Source organism: Thermobia domestica, chromosome 15, assembly GCF_964235325.1.
Source record: "Thermobia domestica chromosome 15, izTheDome1.hap1.1, whole genome shotgun sequence".
NCBI lineage: Eukaryota > Metazoa > Arthropoda > Insecta > Zygentoma > Lepismatidae > Thermobia > Thermobia domestica.
This window is the reverse complement of record NC_137468.1, coordinates 90,200,058-90,213,788: the sequence shown is the minus strand read 5'-3', so window position 1 is coordinate 90,213,788 and position 13,731 is coordinate 90,200,058. Positions and strand designations below refer to the sequence as shown.

Genomic DNA, 13,731 nt, shown 5'->3' with positions numbered 1-13,731 from the left:
AGTAAACTTAAAATTTGTGTGTTTCGTAATCGTAATTTCCACCTCAGATTACTTCAATTTAAGAAACCGGAAGAGTAGGGGGGGCTCATTTTATTATTTCAGAGAGCTTCTTTGTTCAAAATAATAAAAAAACCAGCCAAGAAATCCTTTTATTCTTCTTTTTAATGAATATGAACCACAAACATCATCAAATCATTGCACTTTCATTGTTCCCAGTGTTGCTAACTGTGACATCAAAATTAGCGAAACTTCGCTAACTTTAAAAGGCTGCAGTTAATCCATGAAGCATTGGTCGAGAATGATATTTGGTGTGTTTATTATTCAGGTAAAGTTGAACCACCTGACAAAATTTCAGAATTTTAAAAAATGGTGTTTTCGAGAAAATGGCGCCCAAAAATGGCGATTTTTGAAAATTTTACAATTTCTCGAATTTTTTGCGACAAAACGGTTGACCACAGAAGCGATACAATTTTTTTTCGGAAAGCGGGTAACTAGGTCTTACCAACCGTGAAAACAGAATTTTAAAATTCGAACCGGAAGTGCTCGAAAAAAATTCGCAAACTTCGACTTTTCAGATAAATTGACGTTCATTTGTTAATTTATGTACAAAAAGATACGCATGCGCAAACCAAACTATAATAAAATATAGTTTATTTATATCCCTATGTACATACCACAACAAGAATTATAACTCTACCTGTCTCCATAGCCGAATGGTGAGGCTCCGAAATTGACCATTTTCCATGTCTTCTACAATTCATAAATTGTACTCCCCGTCTTTGATGGCCCATTACTTGGCGGGAAAATTTTTTTCGACAAAACAAAAAAATATGGGTCTCTTAAAAACATGTCTAGTTGCTATAAAAAAAGTTTCAACAATATCTGAGATGGTGATGGTACATGCTCTGCCTGAATTGAAATGGAAGGCACCTATACTAAAAAATGTGATATTTGGAAGAAAAATCATTTTAATATGATAGCAAGGAATCAGAAAGGATTTTAAATTAAAATACGAACTCAAATGGGGAAGCGGTAATGGGTGTTCAAATGTTTTATCGAGTCGGCATATCAACTCCTTGTTATAAATAACTGAACACATGCTGCAGCGTTGTCAAAAATTTCGATGTTGAAGAGGGAATGAAGGCCAATTTCTTTAATATTTCAAATTTTGCGATTCTTTGTTTAGAAAAAGGTCAAATGTAAGGATTTTTTTAAATTGGAGGTGTGTAATTCTGTATTTGAACTCTTAATTAAAAATAGTGAATATCTGAAAGCCACATAAATGCGAAGAAAAGTACAATATATAGATAGACTTCATTCAGGTGATTCAGGTAAACCCATTTGTCATCCAGGCAGAACCCTGTAATGAGAAGGTTCACTATTTGTCCACTAGAGCGCAGTGCTGCATGGGTGGAAATGTCTTTCTTGCTTTCAAGAAGTTGATATGTATAGACAGTAAATAGAAAGATTGGGTTTCAAGATTTTTTTATGACAGCTACATGTTCTTGTACAAGATCTTCTATGGTGTACACGACCTTTTACAACCAAGTTGCTGAAGGGTCTCCCGGGTCCTCTTTGCCACATGTGGCTTGCATGGTTATGCAGAAAGAGCTTTGTGATTCACCGATGCGGGCTCCTCCTGCCGCAATGCACGGTGCGCCCTTTGCAACTGCTGAGAGCTGACGTCATCAGTGATTCGTAAGTACACTTGCCGGCAGTTCCACCATATAGTGTGTATAATCTTTCATGGGTGCAGAGAGGCTTGGGTGTGTTCAGGTGTCGAGTGTGCAAGAACAAACATGCTGTCACTTGTTATTCTTTGTTGGATGCCGACAGTGTGTGGGGTACTTACTTGTTTAACTTGTATGACTTCCCCATTCCATGCTATTGCAATCTAACTACTTCAGTGGAAACTTGAAACTTTTCTGTAAGTTCATCACACGTTAGACCACTGTCCTCCTCCATGACTTTCAGGGCCTTGTCATCCAATACACATGGTCGTCGACTACGAGGTTCATCCGAAAGACACATCTTCCGAATGGAATTTCTGGAACCAATGTGTAACAGTACGTTAGTTCACTGTATTCTCCCCAAATGCCTGGCATGTGTGGCGTCTTGATGCGGTAGCTGACAAACAAACATACGGGAACAATTTGATTCGATACCTCCATCTCTTTTCGACATTAGATGAGCTATGACTGCTGTGTGTGCGCAATGTGCCTGTATTATTCAAGGTCGATGGTCAGACTAACTCCCGATTGCATGGTAGCACGTGCGTCCATTTCGTTTCCTCTCCGTGAGTGCATGATTAATGTGACGTCAAAAACGACATGAACTTTTTTGGTTACTTTGTATTTTACACACATTTACATATGCAAGAGAAACTTAATTTCATTTGGTAACCATTGAGCTCCTTCGTGGCTAAGCGGTTAGCGTACGCGACTTCGGTGTGGAAGACCCGGGTTCACTTCTCGGCAGGAGCTCAGGTGGTTCGGATTCCACGTTAATCAGTAGGTCCCATCTCATATATCTTTGCTGCTGAAAGGGACGTTAAACTCAAAATCAACTCAACTCATTTGGTAACCAACACATTATATCAGTGATTGGATTGTTTCTCTTCTAAAACGTTTCCAGCACCGACGTTGTATTTGAAGAAATATCTAGCTACTAAGAGGTGTCTGATGCTCTTCGTGGCCGTCCCGATTCATTACAGCTTACTCAATCTAGGTGAATACAGCGGTGCAGGAAGTTGACGGAATGTACCGAAAACCACAATACCTATGTCGGGCATTTGTCAACAGCAAAGGTCTAGTCAAGTTACATGACAATAATATGAATAAACAGCGAAATTTACATCCATTGCTGTATGAAACACTACCCAACCTGCCATTCGTCAGACCTCACCCACTGGCGGCTTTCTTTCCCCATAATTTGGAGATGTTCTTGTAGACATCCAACATCTTCCTGTCAACAACCAAGACAGTGATGACGATGCCTTCGAAGACTCAATCATCCCGGAACCACAAATATTTATATTGCTGGGATTCTATGGTAGACAGACTTGTGCTATTTATGCTTTTGAATTAATTTAATTCTGTTCAGCTTTAAGCAGTTTATGGGAGTTTGGTTCAAAATCGTACATTAATTTCACAACTCAATAGATAAGGATTTCTCAGCCTTTTGAGTCTGGGACCAGCAGGATCGATTTCTTTGATAACTTTGGAAAGGGGGAGGCATTCAGGTATGTGTATTCAATTGTCATTTATTCAAGTAAATATTGAGACAAATATGTCTAGCTTCTAAGGGTCCAAGAAAACTTTAGGAGGCCGAACCCCGTTGGCCCCTTAGGGTAGGTCGGGACCCACTAGATCTCCACAGAGTCCAGAAGAATAACGAAAAATCTTATGAGATTCCAAATATAAAACAAACGCGCTTGTTCTGAGGGAATAAATATGACACAAAGATTCCTTTTTCTTTGTTAAGCCTCCTCAATGACGATTAAATCAAGTTTTGACTCTCAAAATGTGTCAGGCTTTCTTTCCATTTGTGTCCAAGAACATATTTTTTTCACCCAATCATATAGTGAAGAGTGACGAGCTACTTGATGCTTTATCTGAAATTTTAGAATGTCCGTACTTACACCCTTAAGAATTATGTGAGGCAGTTTAACCTGATACTAGGATTTCGCGATCCGTAAGTTTACTCAGAACTTACTAGTGGTCGCGAACTATAGGTTGAGAAACGCTTCGAATGTGTATTCATTTGTCACTTAAAATACGGGTATTACAGGTAGACTACACTTAACGCAAAGGGTTAAGTCTGTTAGATTAATTTGTAAATCAAATTAGAAATTTAACTTCAAAAATACACACACTTTTCTTCCACTCATAGCAAATGATTTCACAAACACGTGTAACCAACCAATAAATGGAAAAATAGTTCGAAAGACTAAATTTATATATATAGTGTCTAAACGACAATTTCACTGACTATTTTCTTATGGTAATGGCAAGAATTACACTGGCAACAGTTATTTTGCAATAGAAATGCAGATATCTTTGTTATATCCAAACTGCAAAATCGCCAACTCACATTCTTCTTGTTACCATGACAGCTCATTCTGAACCTTCCACTTCCCGGCTCCGCACAACGTTTGAAATGAATCGTTATCGTATACTTAGAGAAGTCGAGTCGTCATTTAGAACTAAAGTAAGGGAGGAATTAATGATACCAGTAGTTAAGATTTTAACATGGAACTGGTTGATTTTGTGTAACGAACATTTGAAAGTAAAAGGATGGCTGAAAATCAACATGAAAAATACCATATGTTTTGAAATCCATAATATTTCACAGTTGAAAAATCATATGTAAACATATTGATTCTTTTCAGAAATTGAAGTGACTCACTGAATCAGCCGCTTCAGTATAAGACCACCACTGCTTAGTAGGCATTTCGAATCATTTCTTGGCTACAGAAGGAGTGTAGTTATGTACACTAACGTCCAAAATTATTGACGCATGTCTATAAATATGTTGTTACAGGAATATAATTTGATAACGAATTCGTCCGGTATTTCTAACAATGTTATTATGTGTATAATAGGCAAATACATGTATGTGGCGAATTTCATGTCAAAAGAGCAGTAAATAAAAAACAATAAAACGAAAATAAAACTCTTGTCCATTTAACAACATCTTGTTTCACTCATTCTAATTTTCGTATTTATAATTCTTTTCCTATGAAATTTATCACAAATATACATTTCTCGATTATACACGTAGTATCAGTATTAAAAGTACCCTGCAGAATCATTATCAAATTATATTCTTACAAGAAGACAGTTATAGATATGCAACAATCATTTTGAACATGAGTGTACTTGAGAGAACTGCTATAAAAGTCAGCAGCAGTGAAGGTTTAATTAAAGAAACTTTCGATTTTTGTTTTAAAGGAAGGTATATTTTAGAAGAAAAAAATTTCTTTTCCTGTCTAAAAATAGGACACACATGAACGACATATCTTCGGAGAGCTGTTTATAATCAGTATATTCGAGAATGAATGATGGAATAAGACAGACAAGGGATTACGACTGTAAAACGAATTTAGGACTACATGTGCACATTCAGCAATAAATGTTTCTCTGTGGTAGGCATAGAGATGAGTAACGGCAATCCAAAATGACTTCGTATGGCACAGAAAATAATTGATGTTTATTTCTGCGGCGATAAACCTTTGGGTTCCTTAATCCGTATAGTTAGTAGCAGCTATTTCTTCCTTGTGACAGGTTTGGACGAAATTTGTCATTGTAAGTCGAATAAAACCGAAAGGCAGCCCGGAATGATTTACCTTTTTCTGCGCATTTTTCCAGTACATATACAATACTTAAATACTACTTATTGATAAATGAATGCTCAACATATTAGGGCTGAGAAACCTGTGGCCTTCTTGGGCTGAAGGAATGTGAAATATACGAGAAATTCTAAGGAAGTAATGAATGAAATTTTTTTGTCTTTTTTTATTGTATAATAGTGTTATAAATTTTTATGTAAATTATGAATGTAACTATATGAGGAATAAGTGTAAAATGGAAAAGAAATAAAAATTAGGGCTATTCAAAGTTTGATATGCAGCCTACTTGAGCAATGGCCATTGTCAATGTGGCTTTTAAAACCAAAAGCCACCTCCTTTCTAGAGTCTTGTTTGAAGGAAAGTAGTTTATGTTGTATGGTTGAATATATAAAATAAAATACTGTATGAGGTTTGGTTGAAAAGTAATGCCTCAGTGCATACATCTTTTTTATTTGTTAACCGATTTTTAAATATCTTCTTGTATCTAATAGATATATTTGTTCTCAGTATAGTGCACTATTCACTTTTTCGACATAGTCCCAATCCCTTTCCATGCGTTTGCGCCAACGCGTGAGTAATCCGTCAAATTCATCGGAGAATAATTCCGGACCAAGTAGAACCACCTTGAACTGCAGGCGCTGCAATATTCTTCTGTTTCGTGACTCGTGTGCAGGTGAGCGTTGCCGTGCTGCAAATTAGGGTCCAAATCTTTGCTGACGCGGCGGAATCGTGCGCGGAACTTCTCCAACATTTCTACTTGACGTTGAGAGACTCGTGATTTCATATTCCAAGAAATCAATGAGCACGACACCTTCGAAATCCCAGAGAAAGTTCACCATGATTTTCCCTGCAGATTTGACCCCCTTGAATATCTTGGGATGTGGAAATGTTATGGTGGTGACACTCCAGTGATTGTCTCTTGTTTCCGGGGTCAAAATTATGATTCATCCTCCGTCACAATGCCCTGGAGAAAAGCCTCATCTCCCTGTCAATGCCAAGTGTGGTTATTTTCCTCCGTAGTTACAAGTTGACCATCACACCATGAAGCAATTCTTAGAGTATCAAATTACTTTCGGAACCGAATATTCCTTCCTTGCTGACTTCACAACCATAATCGGAAGTTCGTTGGATGTCATAAGTAGATTTTTCTGAGTTCAAGTCATAGTGTGAATGTAAGTCTCAGGGACCTTTATTGAGTTGAGTATCCTCTAGGTCGTGATCCCAACCTGTACAGTATACAACTTAACTTGAACTTATTACTATGCGTTGAGTGTTTCAGGTATTTATTTATTCACACTTCGTTCACTATGAGATACAAAATTTGAGCACAACGTTGATGGAAGTGTAAATGCTCTAAGACTTACTAGTAGTTACGAATAAACGCATGAACATTTAATCGGAGTCGGTCGAATTGTTTCAGAGAAAATGCAGGTTTGCAGGTCAAACAGAATCTTTATTTTAAATGTTCTTCGGAAGTGCTTTGCTTGCTATTATCACACTATTTCTGGTAATTGTAATGACAAAGATCTATTACATATTTCTATTAAGACATGTTATAATCATCAAGTAATTTAATTATTTTAGTGTTTGTAGGACGTGTTGATTTCTCATATAGTATGTAATAAATGTTCGTTTTTTTCAAGGAAGTAATAAACTATTTTATGTTTTTCGTTTCAGAATATTTATAATCCTGTTTGTATAGAGCAAGTATGAATGAATTAGATAGTCTACGACAAGAAGCAGAAACGTTAAAAAATGCTATCCGAGTAAGTATTAATTTTTTTAAACAAAAGTAAAATAAATGTGAACTGTGCTTTGTCAGTTTCTAAGTGACAATACTGACTAAATATAAATTCACTTTTAAAATTCTCTTAAATCCCCCATTCATCGATATTGAACTAATAGGAATAATCTCTCTGCCACTCATTTTTGGTGAGTTTTTATTTATATTTAATTAATTCCGATATTTCAACATGAAGCAGGTGACTTATTGTGCTGAAAATTTTCCAAGGGTGTCCTGGTCTTATTGTTTATGAGAGAATATAGGGTGAACAAATACATATATATTTTCACGATTAATGATTACTAAAATTTGGGAATGAATTTAAGTTGTTACTGATTGAATCGTCCAGGTCCCCATCACAGTCTCAGATTTCATTTATTTTTTTAATATGGGATTTACATGCAATATTATTAGACCCATATTTTTTCTTTTTGCTGAAAAAAAATTCCTACAATATACAGACCTCCAAAATGGCTGCCCTCCTCTCGGATTGCTCGAAAAACTGAAAAACATTTCAAATTAAAAGTCCTGCTGTAGAGAAACGAGTGTACTTAGTAACATAATCGCAATAGCAAGAAGAGTATAAAGTTGTATGTTTCGGTGGAGGGCCAAAATTCGTCTATTGGTTCAATAGGAATCGCGCAATTCACTCGCAATAGCAAGAAGAGTATAAAGTTGTATGTTTCGGTGGAGGGCCAAAATTCGTCTATTGGTTCAATAGGAATCGCACAATTCACTCGCAATTTGCCAACTTTGTTGGAATTTTTGCTAACTTCAAAATATTTTTTCTGCCCTCACGAGCAATATCAACCACCTGCTTCTAGCATCAAATTCTACTCGATAACGTCTTTTGAAAATGTAAAGGACTTACTTTTCTGGTTATTACATCCCACATTATAGCATGATGAAAAGCTGAAAATTTCATTAAGACGCCATGTTTGGACGCCATTTTCTCAAAACCCCCACCTTTTAAAAATCTGAATTTTTTACAACTATTAGAGAAGTACCTAAGTATTTAATATCCGTTAACCATTCGTGCGGCTGCAGCTTCTAACATTCGCAATTAATTATTGAAATTTCGATATTTGTACTGGAAATGTAAATATTTCCTATGGGCATTTAGGTCTTATACACAAAACGATTTGAAAGGGAGTATGAAAATTTTGAGAGATGAATCCTGACATGAAGTCCAGTATAAAAGTTCCTATAAACATGACTCAAATTCCGCTTCGGTTTCGAGTTACAGGGTTTCCAACTCGGGACCCAAAATCGGCTCGCGACAATGGAAAATAAAATATAGATTTCGCGGTTAATCAGAAATTGTGTGTTAAAGTTATGATGAAGTTCAGAAATTTGATTTGTATCAATATGATATTTTTTATGTGCGTTGCAATTCGGTTGGCAGTGTTGCTAACTTGGTAGAACTTTTATTTGTTTCCGAATGACACTACGTGATTTTTATTTGATATTCGGTATTCATTAATGATTGTAAACACAATTTTCCTCACAGCACCAAGTTTTCGAAAACTTATATGTATTTCATTAAAAGCTTTTATCTCGTGCGTTATTGATAGTGTGCAACATTGAGGATGAATTTCACTTGATGCCTGCCATCATTAGTAAAACCAAAATGTCGAATAAAAACTACGTCTGTGTAAGTTGTAATAATAATAATAATAATAATAATAATAATAATAATAATAATAAAAAGAAGAAGAAAAAATATTTTTATTGTTGCAACACCTCTCGTAACTCTACGCATCAAGTTCGAACTTGTTAAAGAAGTTCTGCTGCAACCACGAAACAGTTCATTAATTGATTCGGTGTCGTGAACATCGTCCTAGTGTTCTCTGGAACCCTCAAAATTGTTTTCACTGGTAACATGACATTGTAGTGAACTAGTAAGGACCGTATTAAATGTGTTGATTATTCTAAAAGGCATAAGTGGATTGTGTACAGGAAGAATTCTTGACAAACTTTTTATCTTGCGGTAAAACATGGATTGCGTACAGCGCGTCTGCCAAAATGTAGTATTAGGAGAGGTGTGTAAAGGGTGCTTTGAATATTTACCGTGAGCAACGTGAATGTGTGTGAGATATTGGTGACCACGGAAAAAGTGTAAATATGAAATTATGCACCAGCAAGATAAAGAATTTGTCCCTCTGAATGTAGATTTGGAAACCATTAACCAGACAGTTAATATACTAAACATGAATGTGTCGCCATTAAAACGGACGTTATCGATGAAATCTAGACTACGGTGAAGGATTCACCTCTCAAAATTTTCATACTGCCTTTCAAATTGACTTGTGCACAGGACACAAATAATCATCCTCCCCTAATAGTACGTTTTGTCGGACATGCTGTACGCAATCCATGTATTTTACCGCAAGATAAAATTTTTGTCGAGAATTCTTTCTGTGCACAATCCTCTTATGGCTTTTAGCATAATCAACACATTTAATACGGTCCTTACTGTAATAGGACTTCTCCATTGTTATTCACACAAACACTTAACTAGTGCACCACAATGTCATGTTACCAATGAAAACAATTTTCATGGTTCCAAAGAACACTAGGACGATGTTCACGACACCGAATCAGTTAATGAACTGTTTCGTGGTTGCAGCAGAACTTCTTTAACAAGTTCGAGCTTGATGCGTGGAGTTACGAGAGGTGTTGCAATAATAAAAAATATTTTCTTCTTCTTCTTCTTCTTCTTCTTCTTATTATTATTATTATTATTATTATTATTATTACAACTTACACAGACGTAGTTTTTATTCGACATTTTGGTTTTACTAATGATGGCAGACATTAACTGAAATTCACCCTCAATGTTGCACACTATCAATAACGCACGAGATAAAAGCTTTTAATGAAATCCATGTAAATTTTCGAAAGCTGTGGTGATGTGGGGAAAATTGTGTTTCATGTGATCTTTACAATCATTAATGAATACCGAATATCAAATAAAAACCACGTAGTGTCATTCGGAAACAAATAAAAGTTCTACCAAGTTGGCAACACTGCCAACCGAATTGCAACGCACATAAAAATTATCATATTGATACAAATCAACTTTCTGAACTTCATCATAACTTTAACACACAATTTCTGATTTAACGCGAAATTTATGTTTTATTTTCCATTGTCGCGAGCCGATTTTGGATCCCGAGTTGGAAACCCTGTAACTCGAAACCGAAGCGGAATTCGACTCATGTTTATAGGAACTTTTCTACTGGATTTGATGTCAGGATTCATCTCCCAAAATTATCATACTCCCTTTCAAATCGTTTTGTGTATAAGACCTAAATGCCCATAGGAAATATTTACATTTAAAGTACAAAAATCGAAATTTCAATAATTAATTGCGAATGTTAGGGACTGCAGCCGCATGAACGGTTAACGTATATTAAATACTTAGGTACTTCTCTAATAGTTGTAAAAAATTCAGATTTTTAAAAGGTGGGGATTTTGAGAAAATGGCGTCCAAACATGGCGTCTTAATGAAATTTTCAGCTTTTCATCATGCTGTAACGTGGGATGTAATAATCAGAAACGTAATTCCTTTACATTTTCAAAAGACGTTAACGAGTAGATTTCGATGCTAGAAGCAGATGGTTGATATTGCTCGTGAGAACAGAAAAAAATGTTTGAAGTTAGCAAAAATTTCAACAAAGTTGGCAAATTGCGAGTGGATTGCGTGATTCCTATTGAACCAATAGACGAATTTTGGCCCTCCAACGAAACATACAACTTTATACTCTTCTTGCTATTGCGATTATGTTACTAAGTACACTCGTTTCTCTACAACAGGACTTTTAATTTGAAATGTTTTTCAGTTTTTCGAGCAATCCGAGAGGAGGGCAGCCATTTTGGAAGGCTGTATATCGAAGAAAAAGAATTTTAAGCAAAAAGAAAAAATATGGGTCTAATAATTTTGTATGTAGTTTCTTATTTCAAAAAAATCTGAGAGTCGTGTGGACCACCCTGGACGATTTCAAATGAAATTACTCTGCTAGGAGCATTGAGGCTTAGATTATACAGGATTAGCGTAAATGATTTCCCGGGTTAAAAGTACTGTGTGTTTAGAAATATAAGACCAGGGGGGGGGCGATTGCTTCCCCCCCAGAAGAGGAAACTTCCTTATTTTATATATATAAATAAATCCCATCCCAGAGTTTGGAGCCCTCGAAAGTAGCAGTATGGCAACCCACCGCCCCGCCCCCAGAAGTCGGTCCTGGATCCGCCCCTGTATAAGACCTGTAAAGGTAGATGATACATGAAAAGATAAATACACTCAGATGGTGTCAGATATGTATAGTGTTTCCGAGACGAAACGCCCTAATTTGAAATGTCTGTAATACAACATGTATTCGATACATAAAGAAGATTCATACAGCAATGGGTACACAAAGTTTTGAAGTTTTATTTGTGTAATCACACTATTTCTACATGAGCTCCATGAATGGCACGGAGGATGTCTAATCGATACTCGATTTCTTTCCAAGTACCCTTTAGTATGTGTGGCGTAACTGTCTCAATCCCATGGCCACCCCAGTTCCCTGACATTACTCCCCTTCGTTTCTTCCCGTGAGGTATGTTAAGGACAGGATGTACTCTATCAAAGTGACAACTCTGGAACAGCCTCTTGAGAGGATTAGAGCTGCAATTGAGACATACGTCACAGAAGCTAGAGGGTACCTAGAAAGAAATCGAGTATCGATTAGACGTTCTCCGTGCCATTCATGAAGCTCATGTGGAAATAGTGTGATTACACCAACATAAGTTCAAAACTTTGTGTATCCATTGAAGTTTGAATCTTTTTTATGTATCCAATATATGTTGTACAGCGGTGGACACTTCTAAATGGTACACCTTAGCCGTAAATCTCCATATGGCTGTACCATTTAGAAGTGTCCACCGCTGTACAAGGTCGCCCAAAAGTACGTATACACCCCTGCATTGATCAAGTGTAACATTCTAGTTTATGGGTTTATTTGCTTCGACACTTCCGAGCTTAACATGTAAGTGAAAACATATTAAGACCAAATAACAAAGAAACTAAGTCTTCCTGATGGATAACAATAAGAAATGAGCTGATACAAAATGCAATGAGCTGATACAGAATACAATGAGCTGATCAGTACGGTACTGTATACCTACTTTTGGGGCACTCTGTATTACAGCCATTTCAAATTAGGATGTTTCGTCTCGGACACCCTGTATATACTACAGGTTTTAAATGTGCACGCCATCGGTCGCACGTCACAAGTCAAAACTAGTCCAATTCGTTCTATACGTTCAACAGCATGTACCCGTCAATGTTCAGCACAGCAGCAGTGATGCGTGCCTTCAGTTCTTACAGTTGTGTTGGCATTGGGAGTAGGGTGAGATCTGAAATCCTTTACAGACACCGATGAATCACTTATGCTCTCTCTTATATATATATATATTTGGTCTAGGAATTAATTCGTGCGGGTGGACAAGAGATGGCGCAACGAACGGAGCGTCCCACAGTTCCGTGTATCCACACATGTGTTGCAAACCCCTGTCATCGCGTATCGTTCGTAGTATAGGGCAGTGGATTAAAGCGTCAACAACACCAGTTTGTAGTTAAGTGAACATGGCGCAATTTGTGCCTGATAAAGTGTTTTTGCGGGGTGTCCTGCTGCATTACTTTAACATGCAGAAAAGTGCGACTGAAAGTCATCGTATTTTGGTGGAAGTGTATGGTGACCATGCTCTAGCTGAGCGAACGTGTCAGAAGTGGTTTGCACGGTTTAGAAGTGGTGATTTCGGCTTGGCAGACCAAGAGCGAGCTGGACAGCCAAAAAAATTTCAAGACGAAGAATTGACAGCATTGCTCGAGCAGGATTCGTGTCAAACGCAGGAACAACTTGCAGCAGCATTAGGCGTTGATCAAACAACAGTCTCCAAACGCTTGAAAGCCATGGGAATGATTCAAAAGATGTCACATTGGGTTCCACATGAATTGAAAGACAGAGACGTTGAAAGACGAAAAACCATTTGCGAATTGCTGCTTCAACGACAGAGCAGAAAGGGGTTTCTGCATCGAATTATTACGGGTAATGAGAAGTGGATCCATTACGAGAACCCTAAACGAAAAAAGGCCTGGGTGAAACCAGGTGAACCAGGTCCATCACAACCAAAACGAGATATTCACTGTGCAAAGGTTATGCTGTGCATATGGTGGGATATGAAAGGTGTGGTGTACTATGAGCTGCTGCAACCGGGTGAAACTATGAATGGAGAACGTTATCGACGACAATTAATGCGTTTGAAGCAAGCTCTGGCCAGAACACGACCAGAATGGGAGAACAGACATGATAAACTTATTGTTCAACATGATAACGCTCGCCCACATGTCGCAAAACCGGTCAAAACCTATTTAGAAAATGTCGGATGGGAAGTTTTACCCCACCCGCCGTATTCACCAGACGTTGCTCCTTCGGACTATTACTTGTTCGATTGCATGAACAACGATTTGATTGGACAGCGGTTTACTTCTTCAGAAGATATCGAAACATGGGTCTCTGACTGGATCGCTTCCAAGGATGAGGACTTCTTTCGC

The 13,731-nt window shown here is 37.2% G+C and overlaps 1 protein-coding gene across 3 annotated transcripts in view; it reads left to right on the top strand.

Annotated features, from left to right (window-relative positions):
- LOC145671135 (guanine nucleotide-binding protein G(I)/G(S)/G(T) subunit beta-1) overlaps positions 1–13,731 on the top strand; it is a 181,570-nt gene that overhangs the window by 93,102 nt on the left and 74,737 nt on the right. For all 3 annotated transcript variants that reach the window (XM_081739935.1, XM_081739936.1, XM_081739937.1), the window contains exon 2: positions 7,028–7,116. In XM_081739935.1, coding sequence (XP_081596061.1) covers positions 7,060–7,116 — 57 coding nt within the window. In that variant the 5' untranslated portion in view covers positions 7,028–7,059. The remainder of the gene's footprint in view (positions 1–7,027; positions 7,117–13,731) is intronic.